This window comes from Neofelis nebulosa, chromosome 6 (genome assembly GCF_028018385.1).
Source record: "Neofelis nebulosa isolate mNeoNeb1 chromosome 6, mNeoNeb1.pri, whole genome shotgun sequence".
Lineage (NCBI taxonomy): Eukaryota > Metazoa > Chordata > Mammalia > Carnivora > Felidae > Neofelis > Neofelis nebulosa.
Window position 1 is genome coordinate 8,966,626 of NC_080787.1, and position 14,183 is coordinate 8,980,808.

At 39.4% G+C, this 14,183-nt stretch overlaps 1 protein-coding gene across 1 annotated transcript in view; it reads left to right on the top strand.

The window, feature by feature from the left end:
- The window catches only part of DCDC2 (doublecortin domain containing 2), a 167,352-nt gene that overhangs the window by 41,234 nt on the left and 111,935 nt on the right, over window positions 1-14,183 (top strand). Inside the window, exons 4-5 of the mRNA XM_058732852.1 lie at window positions 9,422-9,498; window positions 9,650-9,781. Coding sequence (XP_058588835.1) covers window positions 9,422-9,498; window positions 9,650-9,781 — 209 coding nt within the window. The remainder of the gene's footprint in view (window positions 1-9,421; window positions 9,499-9,649; window positions 9,782-14,183) is intronic.

The following is a 14,183-nucleotide window of genomic DNA, read 5'->3' on the forward strand; positions in this document are numbered from 1 at the left end:
ACACAAAGCCACTTCCTCAAGACTGGGAGACTTGGTTGTTTCACATACTGTATGAAAACCAACACAGCAAAAAAAAAAAAAAAAAAGAGGAATCCATTCTAAATGAGAAAAAACCTTAATGAAATAGAGGTAAGTAATTTACCTGATAAAGAGTTGAATATTTTCCGGGATAGATCATAATCCTTTGTTAGGCTACAAAAGTCTCAGTAAATTTAAGAGGCCTGGAATCATGTCAAGCATCCTTTTTGACCACACTGGTATGAAACTAGAAATGAATTACATGAAGAAAAGTGTGAAACCTACAAATATGTGGAGATTAAACAACATGCTACTGAACCACCAGTGAACCAAAGAAGAGACCAAAAGGGAAATGAAAAATACCTGAGACAAACAAAAATGAAAATACAACACACCAGAGTTTATAGGGGGTGGCGAAAGCAGTTCCAAGAGGGAAGTTTGTAGTGATAAATGCCTTCCTCAAGAAGCAAGTAAAGTCTGAAATAACCTAACATTATTCATCCAGGAACTAGGAAGAAAAGAACAAACAAAGTCCCAAATTTGAAGAAGGAAGGAGATAACAAAGATTAGAAGGCAAATAAATGAAATAGAGATTAAAAAGACAATAAAGATCAGTGGAACTAAGGACTGGTTCTTTGAAAAGATAAAATTGACAACCCTTTAGTTAGAGTCACCAAGAAAAAAGAGAAGACTCAAATAAATCAGAAATGAAAGAGGAGATGTCACAACTGATACTGCAGAAATATAAAGGATCATAAGAGACTACTATGAAAAATGGTATGCTCCAAACTGGACAACCTTGAAGAAATGGATAAATCCCAGGAAACATACAACCTACTAAGACTGAATCATGAAATTCAAAATCTGAATAGGCGGATCAGTAATCAAAAACCTACCAAAAAAACAAAAGTCCAGGGCCAGATGACTTCACTAGTGAATTTTACTAAACATTGAAAGAAGACTTAATATGAATCCTTCTCAAAGTCTTTCAAAAAATAGAAGGGGAGGGAAAGCTTCCAAACTCATTTTATAAGGCCAGCATTACCCTGATACGAAAACCAGACAAGGAATACCACAAGAAAAGAAAATTACAGGCCTGTGTTCTTGATGAACATAGCAAAAATCCTCAACAAAATATTAACAAACCAAAGTTGACATTTAAAGGATGGCATACCATGATCAAGTGAGATTTATTCTGGGGATGAAAGGATGGTTCAACATCCTCAAAGTAGTCAGGGTGATACACTACCACATTAGCAAAATGTGGATAAATGAAATCAAATGAAGGACAAAAATCATATGGTCATTTCAATAGATGCAGGAAAAGCATTTGTCAGAATTCAACATTCATTTATGATGAAACACTCTCAACAAAGTGAGAATAGGGGGAACATAACAAAGGCTGTGTATGACAAACCCACAGCTACAGTGAAAAAGTGAAAGCCTCCTTTAAGGTTAGGAACAAGACAAGGATGCCTGCTTTCATTATTTTTATTTAATATCATATTGGAAGTCCTAGCCAGAACAGTTAGGCAAGAAAAAAAAATAAAAGGCATTAAAATTGGAAGTGAAGAAGTGGAACTGTCACTGCTTGCAGATGTCATGATATTATATATTGAAAACCCTAAATATTTCACCAAAGTACCCGTTAAAACTAGTAAATGAATTCAGTAAAGTTAGAGGACACATAATTAAAACACAAAAATCGGTTGTGTTTCTACACACTAATAACAAACCGTGAGAAAGAAAAAGAAAGCAATTCTGTTTACAGTTGCCTCAGAAAGAGTAAAATACCTAGGAATAAATTGAACCAAGGAGGTGAAAGACTGATATACTGAAATCTATAAGACATTAATGAAAGAAATTGAAGAAGACACAAACGAGTGGAAAGGTATAACATGCTCCTGGATTGGAAGAATAAATATTACTAAAATGTCCTTAGTACCCAGAGCAATCTACTGATTCAGTGCAATCCCTATTGCATATTCCAATAACATTTTTTTAAAGAAATAGAAAAAAAAAAACATCTTAAAATGTGTATGGAACTACAGAAATCCCCAAGCAGCCAAAGTGGTCTTGAGAAAGAAGAACACAGCTGGAGGCATCATACTCCCCAATATCAAACTATTTTACAAGGCTATAGTAATTAAAACAGTATGGTATTGGATAAAAGACATATAGATCAATAGAACAGAACAGAGAGCCCTGAAATTAACCCATGCACATATGGTCAATTTATGACAAAGGAGGGAAACATATACAGCAGGGAAAGTCTGTTCAATAAACAGTGTTGGGAAAACTAGACAGCCATATGCAAAAGAATGAAACTTGACCGCTATCTCTCACTATATTCAAAAATTAACTCAATTTTTGGATTAAGGACTTGAATGTTTAAGACCTAAAAGCATAAAACTCCTAGAAGAAAACATAAGCAGTTAAGCTACTTGACCTGAGTCTTGGCTATGATAATTTAAAAAAAATTTTTGTTTTTACATTTATTTTTGAGAGACAGAGAGAGACAGAGTACAAGTGGGGGAGGGGCAGAGAGAGCAGGAGACACAGAATCCAAAGCAGGCTGCAGGCTCAGAGCTGTGAGCACAGAGCCCGACTCGGGGCTCAAACTCACAAACCGTGAGATCATGACCTGAGTCAAAGTAATACGCTTAACCTGCTGAGCCACCCAGGTGCCCCTTGGCTATGATAATTTGAATCTGACAATGAAAGAAAGCAAAAACAGCCTACTGAATGGTAGAAAATATTTGCAAATCCTACATCTGCGAGGAGTCTCATCTCCAAGATATATTAAGAACTCATACAACTCAGTGGCAAAAAAACCCCAAGCAATCCCATTAAAAAATGGGCAGAAGATCTGAGTAGACGTTTTTCCAAGGAAGACCTACAGATAGCCAATAGGTACATAAAAAGATACTCAACATCATTAATCATCAGGGATATGCAAATCAAAATCACAAGGAGATACCAGTTCACACGTATTAGGCCATTATCAAGAAGACAAGAAATAACGGTGTTGGTGCAGATGCGGAGAAGTAGGAACCCTTGTGCACTGTTGGTGGGAATGTAAATTGGTGCAGTCACTGTGGAAAACAGTATGGAGGTTCCTTCAGTATCATAGGATCCAAAGATTCTACTTAGGGGTATTTTCTAAAGAAAATAAAAACATTAATGAAAAGATATATGGATCCCCATGTTCATTGCAGCATTGTTTACAAAAGCCAAGATATTAAAACAGCCTAAGTGTCTATCAGTGTGTGAGTGGATAAAAATTGTGAGATATATATTTGTATATATAATTATAAATATAAGGGAATATCATGTGGCCACAAAAAAAGAATGAATTCTTGCCATTTGACAACATGGATGGGCCTCAAGGGCATTATGCTAAGTGAAAAAAAATCAGAGAAAGACACATACAATATGATCTCTCTTCTGTGTGCAGTTAAAAAAAAAAACCCCATAAAACAAGCTCATAGATAGAGTACAGATGGGAGATTGTCAGAGGTGAGAGGGTGGGTAGGAGAAATGGGTGAAGGGGTCAAAAGGTAAAAGAAATTATATAGAAAGAATTGAAGTATAAAAGGAAAGTACCCTTATTACATCCCCTCACTTATCCTACTCCAGCGCACCCTCCAAGACTAACCACACTTAAAAATTTCACTAAGCCTAAGTGGCTTAGTTTGTTAAGCGTCCAACTCATGATTTCTGCTCAGGTCATGATCTTGCAGTTTGAGGGTTTGAGCCCCGCATCAGGCTCTGTGCTATTTTAGAGCAGAGCCTGCTTAGGATTCTCTCTCTCCCTCTCTGTTCTTCCCCCACTCACACACTCTCTCAAAATAAATAAATAAAACTTTTAAAAAAGTCACTATGTGTTCATGAGGGTGTATACATACATGTACATGTTACGCATGTACATAATGACATGGGATTTTTACATATAAAAATCATGATATTTAGCGTATCTTTCAGTTTTTGTTGTCATGCTGGGAACAATAGTTCCCTACAACCTTATACCTTCTTACCAGAAGCAGAACTATCCCTGGGAGGGGGACGACCTTTAATAATAGAAACACAATCTTTTTTTTTTTAATTTTCTTTTTTTAATGTTTATTTTTGAGACAGAGGAAGACAGAGTGCGAGTGGGGGAGGGGCAGAGAGAGAAGGAGAACAGACTCTGAAGCAGGCTCCAGGCTCTGAGCTGTCAGCACAGAGCCCAATGCGGGGCTCGAACCCACAAACCGTGAGATCATGACCTGAGCCGAAGTCGGATCCTTAACTGACTGAGCCACCCAGGCACCCCAGAAACACAGTCTTGATACAAGCACGGAAGATGCATTTTCTTTATCAAAATATGTCCCAATTATTAGAATTTATTTCCTCAGATATGAAAAAGGGACACATAGTGATAGGAAAAGGGTGCAATTTTTGTGTCTCAGAAGGTCTGTGTTAATCCGTAGGTTAGAATGTGGCAAAACTCACAACTGAGATGCAGTGTAAGACCATTGGTAGAAATCCAAGGAGAGGGTGAGTCAACTATTCTTTAGGAAAGTTTGGTTATTGTCCTCACATCTTGTTCTGCACCTTTTCTTGTCCCATTTCTCTTTTAGTCCATGTGTCTGCAGTATCTCCATGAGAAATGGCTTCATTCCATGAAGCTTAGGAGAGATTCCCAGCATGAAATCCCCTCTGACAGAGGCATTTTCCAGTTATTTATTATCATAGAAACCATCAAATCATACTGTCAGCATCCATCAGGCATCTTGGCCAGTCTTTCTTCAATACTATTACTTAAAAAATAGTAATATTGAAAAAAAGGATAATTATTTAAAAAAACGCTTCTTTTTTGTTTATTTTTCAGAGAGAAAGACAGTGTGATCGGGGGAGGGGCAGAGAGAGAGGGAGAAAAAGAACCCAAAGCAGGCTCCAGGCTCTGAGCTGTCAGCACAGAGCCCGATGCAGGGCTTGAACTCAAAAATGGTGAGATCATGACCTAAGCTAAAGTCAGACACTTAACTGACTAAGCCCCCTAAGCGCCCCTGAAAAACTTCTTTAGGACAATCCCTAATTAGCCTAGTTTGGACATGTCTGCTATATTGACTCCTAGGTGAGTTATTTTCAGCTCTGGTTGAAACTCTGGTCTTTTATAAATGTTTGGCCCTTTTCTTCTCATTTATCAAAAAATGGTGAAAATTACGGGCGCCTGGGTGGCTCAGTCGAGTGTCTGACTTCAGCTCAGGTTATGATCTCACAGTTTGTGGGTTTGAGCCCCGCGTCAGGCTCTCCATTGTCAGCACAGAGACCACTGTGGATCCTCTGTTCCCCTCCTCTCTCTGCCCCACCCTCCACTTGTTTTCTCTTTCTCTCAAAATAAATAAATAAAAACTTTTAAAAAATTGGTGAAAATTGATTAAATATTTTTGTAAAGGACTTTGTTCTCTTTGATGCTGTGTGCTGTCTCTGCAAAGAAGTTAACAAAGTTTCCTCAAAGATTCCCATTTGGAGAACCTACTTTTTCTTCAATCCAAACAATAAGGAAAATAAAGAGTTGAGATCTCTTTGTGTGGGTTGGCCTATATTTTTTTCAAATAAATAGCTTCATTACATTCCCCCCCCCCAAAAAAAAATGCCTAAGTTTATCTTACAGATAGTTATAAAAACCTGGTATGTGTTCTTAAAAGTTATTTAATATTGACTTAAAAATTTTTATAACGGGTGTTCACGAGAGGTCAGTGGTCGCTAGATTTTTGGGATGGCATCTGTTTAACAGCATTTCCTTAGGTCCTGAGACTGACTTTGATTTTCTCGGGCTAGGTTTCAAGAGGGTGATGTATCCGTGCTGAGATTTGAGGCAGGTGGATTCTCTGAAGCATTCAGCCTAACAGCCCGAGGGAGCGGTATTGACGCTTGGCTAATTAGTTCATGCAGCATCCCTTTGGGCTAGTTTAGCAGGATTATCACTATTTTTGCAGATTAAGAAAATGAGGCATGAGGCTTTGCATTGGTTCACGTCAAAAGTTTTGGCAGTCAGTGCTGGAGTTTCAGAATTGTAGATCTTTACTCAGTTACTCGTTTGCAGACTTTGGTGTTGTTGTTTCAAATATATATTTTCAAAGGAACAATTTCATTTTCATTGAGTTTATTTTTATAACAGATTCATACTTTTTGAGTCATGTAGGTTTTAACTTGAATGTGACCCAGCTGTGATTATTGTCCTACTAAGTGTGATGGCGGAATTTATGAACTTGAGTTAAATCACAAGTAGACTTACCAGGTTCACATAAGCATTGTGGGCATTAAAAATTGTTTGATATGGCCGTCTGTGACATAAACACAATCTAAATAAGAAATGAGAGACGGGCACCTGAGTGGTTCACTTGGTTGAGCGTCTGATATCAGCTCAGGTCATAACTCACGGTTCGTGAGTTTGAGCCCCATATCGGGCTCGCTGCTGTCCGTACTGAGCCGTCCTCAGATCCTCTGCCCCCCTCGCTCTGCTCCTCCCTCCCTCACTCATGCTGTCTCTCAAAAATAAATAAAAACATTAAGGTAAAAGAAATGAGAGACACAGGGATCTCTTGGAAAGCACCTGTGATTTCTGTCTGAAGACTAGAGTCCTGGCTCACCTCATTCTAACAGAGCGGACATGTCTAATGCACTTTCGCCATCTTTCTCTTCAGAACTAGTTTCGAGAAGAATGTTAGCCAAATATTTATTCAGTTAATACTTACCTACCCACCTGTTTACCTATCTAACTTCCACTGAGGGAATGACTCTTCTCTCCAATCAGACTCTACTTGTCAATATCCAAATAAACTGGTTTTTCCAAGACAGTGCTGAACTCAGTGAAGAATCCAGGCAAGAGGTCCGCTGTAAGCATGTGGGTCCAAAAGGAAAACTCATTTTCCTTGAGTTTATTTTTATAACAGATTATAACAGTTTTGAGTTTTGAATTGATACCTTTTCACTTGACTTGATTCCATAGTCATGGATTTGACAACTAACGTTGTAGCCATTGGTCAGTCACTAATGAAAGCTGTTCCTGGCACCCAAGGGTCTGGGCTGCCAGTACCTCACATTCCATCCTGGGGTATCCATCCCTCCATAACTAGGTGTGTTGATGCTTAACATTATACTCATATTTCAAATACTGTTTAAAGGGCAAGGGAAACTGTATGGGCTAATAAGAAAATTTACAAATTTAAAAACATATTCTAACTTATTATTATGTTTTCCATTATCTAAAGCTATAATTCTCTAGATTAGCACCAAGCGACCAATATTTCATTCCTGTTAAGGGTTCTGGAAAAGCTTCCCTTGTGTGCAGTTGATTTGACTTATTTTTTTGTGTGTGATTGAAGGTATTATTTGAAAATGCATTGTAAATTAAAAATCGTATTTTTTCCAAAAAGTTTGAATTGCTTTATACAATGGTCTTTTTTCTTTTTTTTTTTTCAGTTGACTATGTTACTTGGATTATATTTTGAGATTCTTAGTATATCTGAAAACAGCCTAGTTAATTTAATTATAATGACTCAAATATCTCTTTAAGATTAATCTTTAGTTCAACTGGCTACTCATGAACATTTGGGGAAAAATTTGCCATGCAGAATGAGGAAAACAACTATTATTCAGAACAGTGGTTTGATTTAATTCTAGTTAGAAATTATATACTCAGAACTATATAATTATTTTTAAATTATGTGTTTATGAATTTCTGTATATATTATAGATATGTATGCTCTAAAGAAAAATAGCGTATTTTAGTCAGTTTGACGAGAGTTTTGAAGTTATTTGTTTACATAACATATTCACCTTCACCTTCAAGAGTCCAACAATGAAGGTCTTCATCAAGGTTAAGAGGCAAGACATTTGGGAAAAAAAAAAGTATGAAGTATGTGCTCAGTCTATTACTAGGTAATATTGAGAGTAACCCAAAAGGGACACAATAGGGGGCAAGCAATTGAAAATCAAATACAGTAAAACTTGGATTGCGAGTAACTTGTTCTGCCAGTGTTCCACAAGACGAGCAAACCTGTCTGATAAACAAGCGGGGTCTTGCAATAGGAGTCATTCAGGACACTGAATGGCACATGATCACAACTGAGCCAATGGTTCTTGAAATTCACTTTGATGTACAAATGCTTTGGATTACAAGCATGTTTTCAGAACGAATTATGCTCACAAACCAAGGTTTTACTTTAATAAAATGTGTCCTACGTCAGACGATGGTAAGTGCAATGGGAAAACTGCCGGGAGGGGTAATAGGGAACCAGGATGTGGCGGCAGCTTTAAGTCAAGCAGATGACTAGTGGTTGGAGTAGAGGCAGCTGGGGACAAAATCAAGGTCGGGGTTAGCTCTATAAAGGGTCCTTATGAGACAGGCAGGAAAGGAGAAAAGTGGGAAAAGATGTGGATGAGGTGAGTTGTGGAGTGAAGGCAGCTCCAAGGGCCTCATGTCTATTGGCCCCAATTTCCTTAAGTTTGGAAGGAAATGATCTGCTGAGTGTGTCTGGAGTGGAAGTTTAGAGTTCAGAATGAGAGGGAGGGATTCGGACAGCTCATTGCTGGAAAAAACACAAGTAGTTGACGGAGAGGAGAGGGCTACTGGGAGCCAAAACCTGGGCGCAGGTGTCCTGGGGCGGGGGTGGGGTGTGGGGATGGGGCTCCTGCTTCTCACCAGCAGCAGCCATGAGCCTGGAAGCAAAGACCCAGGAAAGTGGGCTGTTGGAGAGGGGAGAAGTGGAGTCCTTGGGGAGAATGTGATGGTGTCACATGCCCGGGGGGCCCCAGATTCAGCGCGGGAGAGAAGTATGCTGTGACTCGAGAATTACTTTGTTTCTGTTTTATGGAAAGGAATGTATGAGGCCCCTGGGTGGCTCAGTCAGTTAAAGCATCTGACTCTTGACTTTGGCTCAGGTTGTGATCTCACAGTTCGTGAGTTCGAGCCCCATGTCGGGCTCTGTGCTAATGGTGCAGAGTGTGCTTGGGATTCTCTCTCTCTCTCTCTCTCTCTCTTTCTTTCCCCCTTCCCCCCAAATAAATGAATAAACTAAAAAAACTTACTTGGCCAATCACTTCTAGAATGTGTCTTTAAAAAAATAAATAAAAACATATAAAATGTTGCCTTAAAATTCTCACAATAGGCCCAATTGTGAGGCAGTGTGCCAGAGCTTAAGGGAAATTTTTCTTGAGAGCTTTGTTAAGGGCAGGTAATATTGCAGGGCAGGTAATAATACCCTCTGGGCTCTATGTAAGTGGGGGGAAAAACAACAACAACAAGATCTTTAACAAGCCCATTCCTTGGACACCTGTAGTTTTAATTCCTAGGAAAAAAAAAAGAAAGAAAGAAAACTGAAGCTCAGTGATTTACATGTGTTTGTTTCTAAAGGTGAAACCAGTGATGCACAGGAGACTCAACGTGTCGGCTCGCTTCAGAAAACCGCTGCAGGAGCCCTGCACTATCTTGTAAGTTGGAGCCCTTTCCTGTTGAGATTGGCGGCTTGGTTGCTCTCCTCGTGGTTTGGAATTTGTTCCGTGGTGTTAAAAGTATGACCGTTTCCGATGGTGTGGCTCACTCATTTTTTTTTTCCTCTCTCTCTTTTTTTTTTCCCCCCAGCTTGATTGCCAATGGAGACCTCATAAGTCCGGCTTCTCGCCTCCTCATCCCTAGAAAAACCTTGAGTCAGTGGGATCATGTCCTACAAATGGTCACGGACAAAGTAACTCTGAGGAGCGGGGCTGTCCACAGGTACATCAGGGCAGTCTGACGGGTTTCATAACTGTTCAGGGTGACCCCAGCAGGCTCCGGAGTCACTGGTCCCCAGATTGTGAATTTCAGCTCTCCGGCGAGGCTCCATTTATCTGCCTCAGTTTCCCTGTCTGTAAAATAAGTAGTAGTACTTACCTTATAGAGTCCTGTTAGAAGTGAGGTAACCCACATAAAGAGATTAAGATAGTCCTTGGTACATAGTAGTGCATCCTCAAGTATTAACTGTTTTTGTTCTTTTAGTTTAGAGCCAATAGGTAAATGTCAACTTTCTTTTGGTTGAGAAGGAGTTTTTATTGAATGAGCTAGCTTCTTGGCTCTAATTAGCTGTCCTTTTTTCCAGGAGATATTTTTGATTCCTTGATACTCAAACCTATTTGCCTAGCATAAAAAGTCAGAGATGAGCAGGTTTGAATGGGTTAAGGCAGAAGGAGGTAGGCTAGAGAGGTAATTAAGTGGGGTCATTTAAACTTCAGAAATCAAGAGCATTTCCTCAAGTTATGAAATTCAAAAAAAAATTTTTAATGTTTTATTTATTTTTGAGAGAGGGAGAGAGAGAGACAGAGCATGAGTGTGGGAGGGCAGAGAGAGAGAGACACACACACATGCACACACAGAATCCTAAACAGGCTCCAGGCCCCCAGCTGTCAGCACAGAGCCCGATGCGGGGCTCGAATTCACGAACCGTGAGATCACGTCCCCAGCTGAAGTTGGACGCTTAACCAACTAAGCCACCCAGACGCCCCATGAAATTTAAGTGAAGATTCAAATCGTGGCTTTTAAATTGTGAAGCATAGGAAATTATCCCTTGATGAAGGCTGACTTATTTGGTTTCTTTTTGGTGGGAGAGTTACAAATAATATGTGCAAAGACAGAACCTATTAAGAATCTATGTACCGTGTGACACACAATATTTGAAATGCAGTCCAGAGTTTTCTGGTATTCTCAGATCCTGTCTTTCTCTCAGTCTCTCTAACATACTCTGCTAGAGGAGTGTACTTTTACTTCCAGCTTCCTGTGCCTGTTTTCATATCCATATGTCTACATATCTTTTTATAGACCTATCTGATAAAATAAGTTCTCAGAATATTGCATATTCTTTCAGTTAAATTTGTATACAGATTAATATATGTGTATTCACCTGTTAATATGCATAATTTCACAGCCATTGAGATTTTAAATATAATCAGGTATGATATATAAATAATATAAATACGCATACACATATTTAGATACAGTTGAAAGTGATACTTTAGATGTGGTAAGAAAAAAATTCAAACAGGACAAAAGACCTAAAAGTGTTTTGTCTCACCTTGGCTCTCCAGCCCCCCTCTCTAATACTTCTCTGCATTATTCCAGAAATATTTTGTGCATTCGGAAGCACGTACATCTTTTATTTCTTAAAAACACAGATGGGCGCGTACACACACACACACACACACACACACATACGTGACGCACACACACACGTATGAGTAAGTATATAAACATACCTTGATGTTTTTTCTATAACAGCAAATCTTGGAGCAGGAATAACTCTCTATCTTACAATTTTTAATGAGTACAGAATATTCCATTTTAAGGGTGTGGCCTAATCTGTTTTAAGAGTCTCCTCTTGATGGAAATTTAGGTTATTTCCCATCCTATGCTATTACATGTACATGTCTTTGTATGTAAGCAGAGTTTATCAGGAGACTGAAGTATAGATGTCGAATTGCTTTCTAGTTGTAATGCATTTAAAATTTTGCTAGAGGGGTGCCTGGGTGGCTCAGTGGGTTAAGAGTCTGACTTTGGCTCAGGTCATGATCTCATGGTTCGCAATTTCCAGTCCCGCATCGGGCTCTGTGCTGATAGCTCAGAGCCTGGAGCCTGCTTCAGATTCTGTCTGTCTGTCTGTCTCTATCTCTGCTCTCCCCCGCTCATGCTGTGTGTGTGTGTCTCTCTCTCTCTCTCTCTCTCAAAAATAAACAAACATTAAAAATGAAATAAAATTTTGCTAGACACTGACAGCTGTCTTCCAGAGAGTCTGTGCTGATTTGAACTTTCACTGAAAGTACATGAAACGGCCTGGTTCTCCTACTCTCACCCATACTGTAAAAGTATCAAACATTTTGTCTTTTCGTTCACATTGGGTAAAAACAGTATTTCGGCGTTTCTTGCTTTTTATTTATTTAATATACAACAGTAACAACCGAAACAGCATCTGCTGCTCCTTTCTTGCATGCGAGGTATTCTTCCAGGTGTTCTATGTTTTAAACTTAATTAAGTCAGCAACCCTGTGAGGTAAGTAGAGTTATTATTCGTTTTTAGTAAACATGAAACACGAGATGGGGGGGTGGGGGTGGGGGGCAGAAGTTACTTCTCCCAAGATTAGGCAGGTAGTGGTTAGCGGAGCTGGGATTCAGGCCTCCTGAGTAGGCAGTCTGGTTCCAGAGCCTGTGCTCTTAACTTCTAAGTTATTCTCTAAATAAATGCCACAAATTTATCTTCCATTATATATGAACTGTCTGTATTACATTTGCATTTTTATCTTATTGATTTAGAGACACTCTTTACATAGTAGGGAGATTGGCTCTTTCTCATAATGAGTTTTTAAAAATTTTTTTTAATGTTTATTCATTTTTGAAAGAGACAGAGACCAACCATGAGTGGGGGAGGGGCAGAGAGAGAGGGAGACACAGGATCCGAAGCTGGCCCCAGGCTCTGAGCTGTCAGCACAGAGCCTGATGTGGGGCTCCAACTCATGAACCCTGAGATCATGACCCGAGCTGAAGTCAGAGGCTTAACTGACCGAGCCATCCAGACGCCCCTCTCATATGAGTTTTAAATAGATTTCCAGTTTATGTCTTTGATATTCCTTGTGTTTTTTGTTGGTTTTTTTTTTGGGGGGGGGTATATAGTTAAGTTGAATTTTGGTGCAAATTTTCAATCTTACGATCATTAAGTTTTATGACTAGTTTAGGTTTTTCCCATTCCAAGATTATAAAAATATCCTGTAGTGTTTTCATCTTGTACTTTTATTTTTTTTTATTTTTTATTTAAAAAAAAATTTTTTTTTTAACGTTTATTTATTTTTGGGACAGAGAGAGACAGAGCATGAACGGGGGAGGGGCAGAGAGAGAGGGAGACACAGAATCGGAAGCAGGCTCCAGGCTCCGAGCCATCAGCCCAGAGCCTGACTCGGGGCTCGAACTCACGGACCGTGAGATCGTGACCTGAGCTGAAGTCGGATGCTTAACCGACTGAGCCACCCAGGCGCCCCTCATCTTGTACTTTTAAATTTCACCTAAAACTTTGATCCTTCTGGATTTTATTTTGGTGTCAGGAGTGAAGGCAGACCCCAATAGTTATGTATCTATCTATCTATCTATCTATCTATCTATATATGTATATATTTATTTATTTGTTAGATATACAGTTGTATTTTTTGGCATATACATAAATGTAAACCTGCTCAATAAATAATATAAAGCACGCAAAGATCTATACACACAATTGTATGCCCAGATACACATGTTCATACATGTACTGGTATACACAAATAAAATATATGCGAGTATAAATGCAGAAATGAAAATATATGTTCCCCCCCCCCCCCCCCCCATACTTGAATACTTGAAGAAATTTAATTCTCAGTGCGATGCCAGATAGGAGTGAGGTTTGGTTGCTGGTCACTGGGGATGTGCCCATTTTCCTTTCACAGAACATTAAAAAGTCTCCTGGTTGGACCCTCCCTGTGCTTCAGTATATGTATATATCAGAAGCATCTCATTAAAATTGGTTCAACTCCCTGTGTATGTGTCTTGCCTTTTGTAACAAAGGGAAGAAGCAGGTTAGCGAAAGTCCTGTAAAAGAAGGCTAAAACCTGGGTTAGAATTTACTCAGCACCTGTAACTACCTGCAGAAGAAATCAGTCAAATCTTGGCTACTTCCAGATCCAGAGTGAAGCCGCCTTTTAATTTCTTTTAAAAAATTTTTTTTTCAACGTTTATTTATTTATTTATTTATTTATTTATTTTTGGGACAGAGAGAGACAGAGCATGAACGGGGGAGGGGCAGAGAGAGAGGGAGACACAGAATCGGAAACAGGCTCCAGGCTCCGAGCCATCAGCCCAGAGCCTGACGCGGGGCTCAAACTCACGGACCGCGAGATCGTGACCTGGCTGAAGTTGGACGCTTAACCGACTGCGCCACCCAGGCGCCCCTTATTTATTTATTTTTTTTGAAGCCGCCTTTTAATTTCAAGCCATAAAAGTGAACTACTGACTCAGATCTTCCTGTGGTGGAGGAAGATGAAGGTCTGGGTCCAGGCCAGTGGTTCTCAGCCAGGGGCAATTGGGCCTCCAGGGGCCATTTGGCAGTGTCCAGAGTCCTTTTTGTTAGT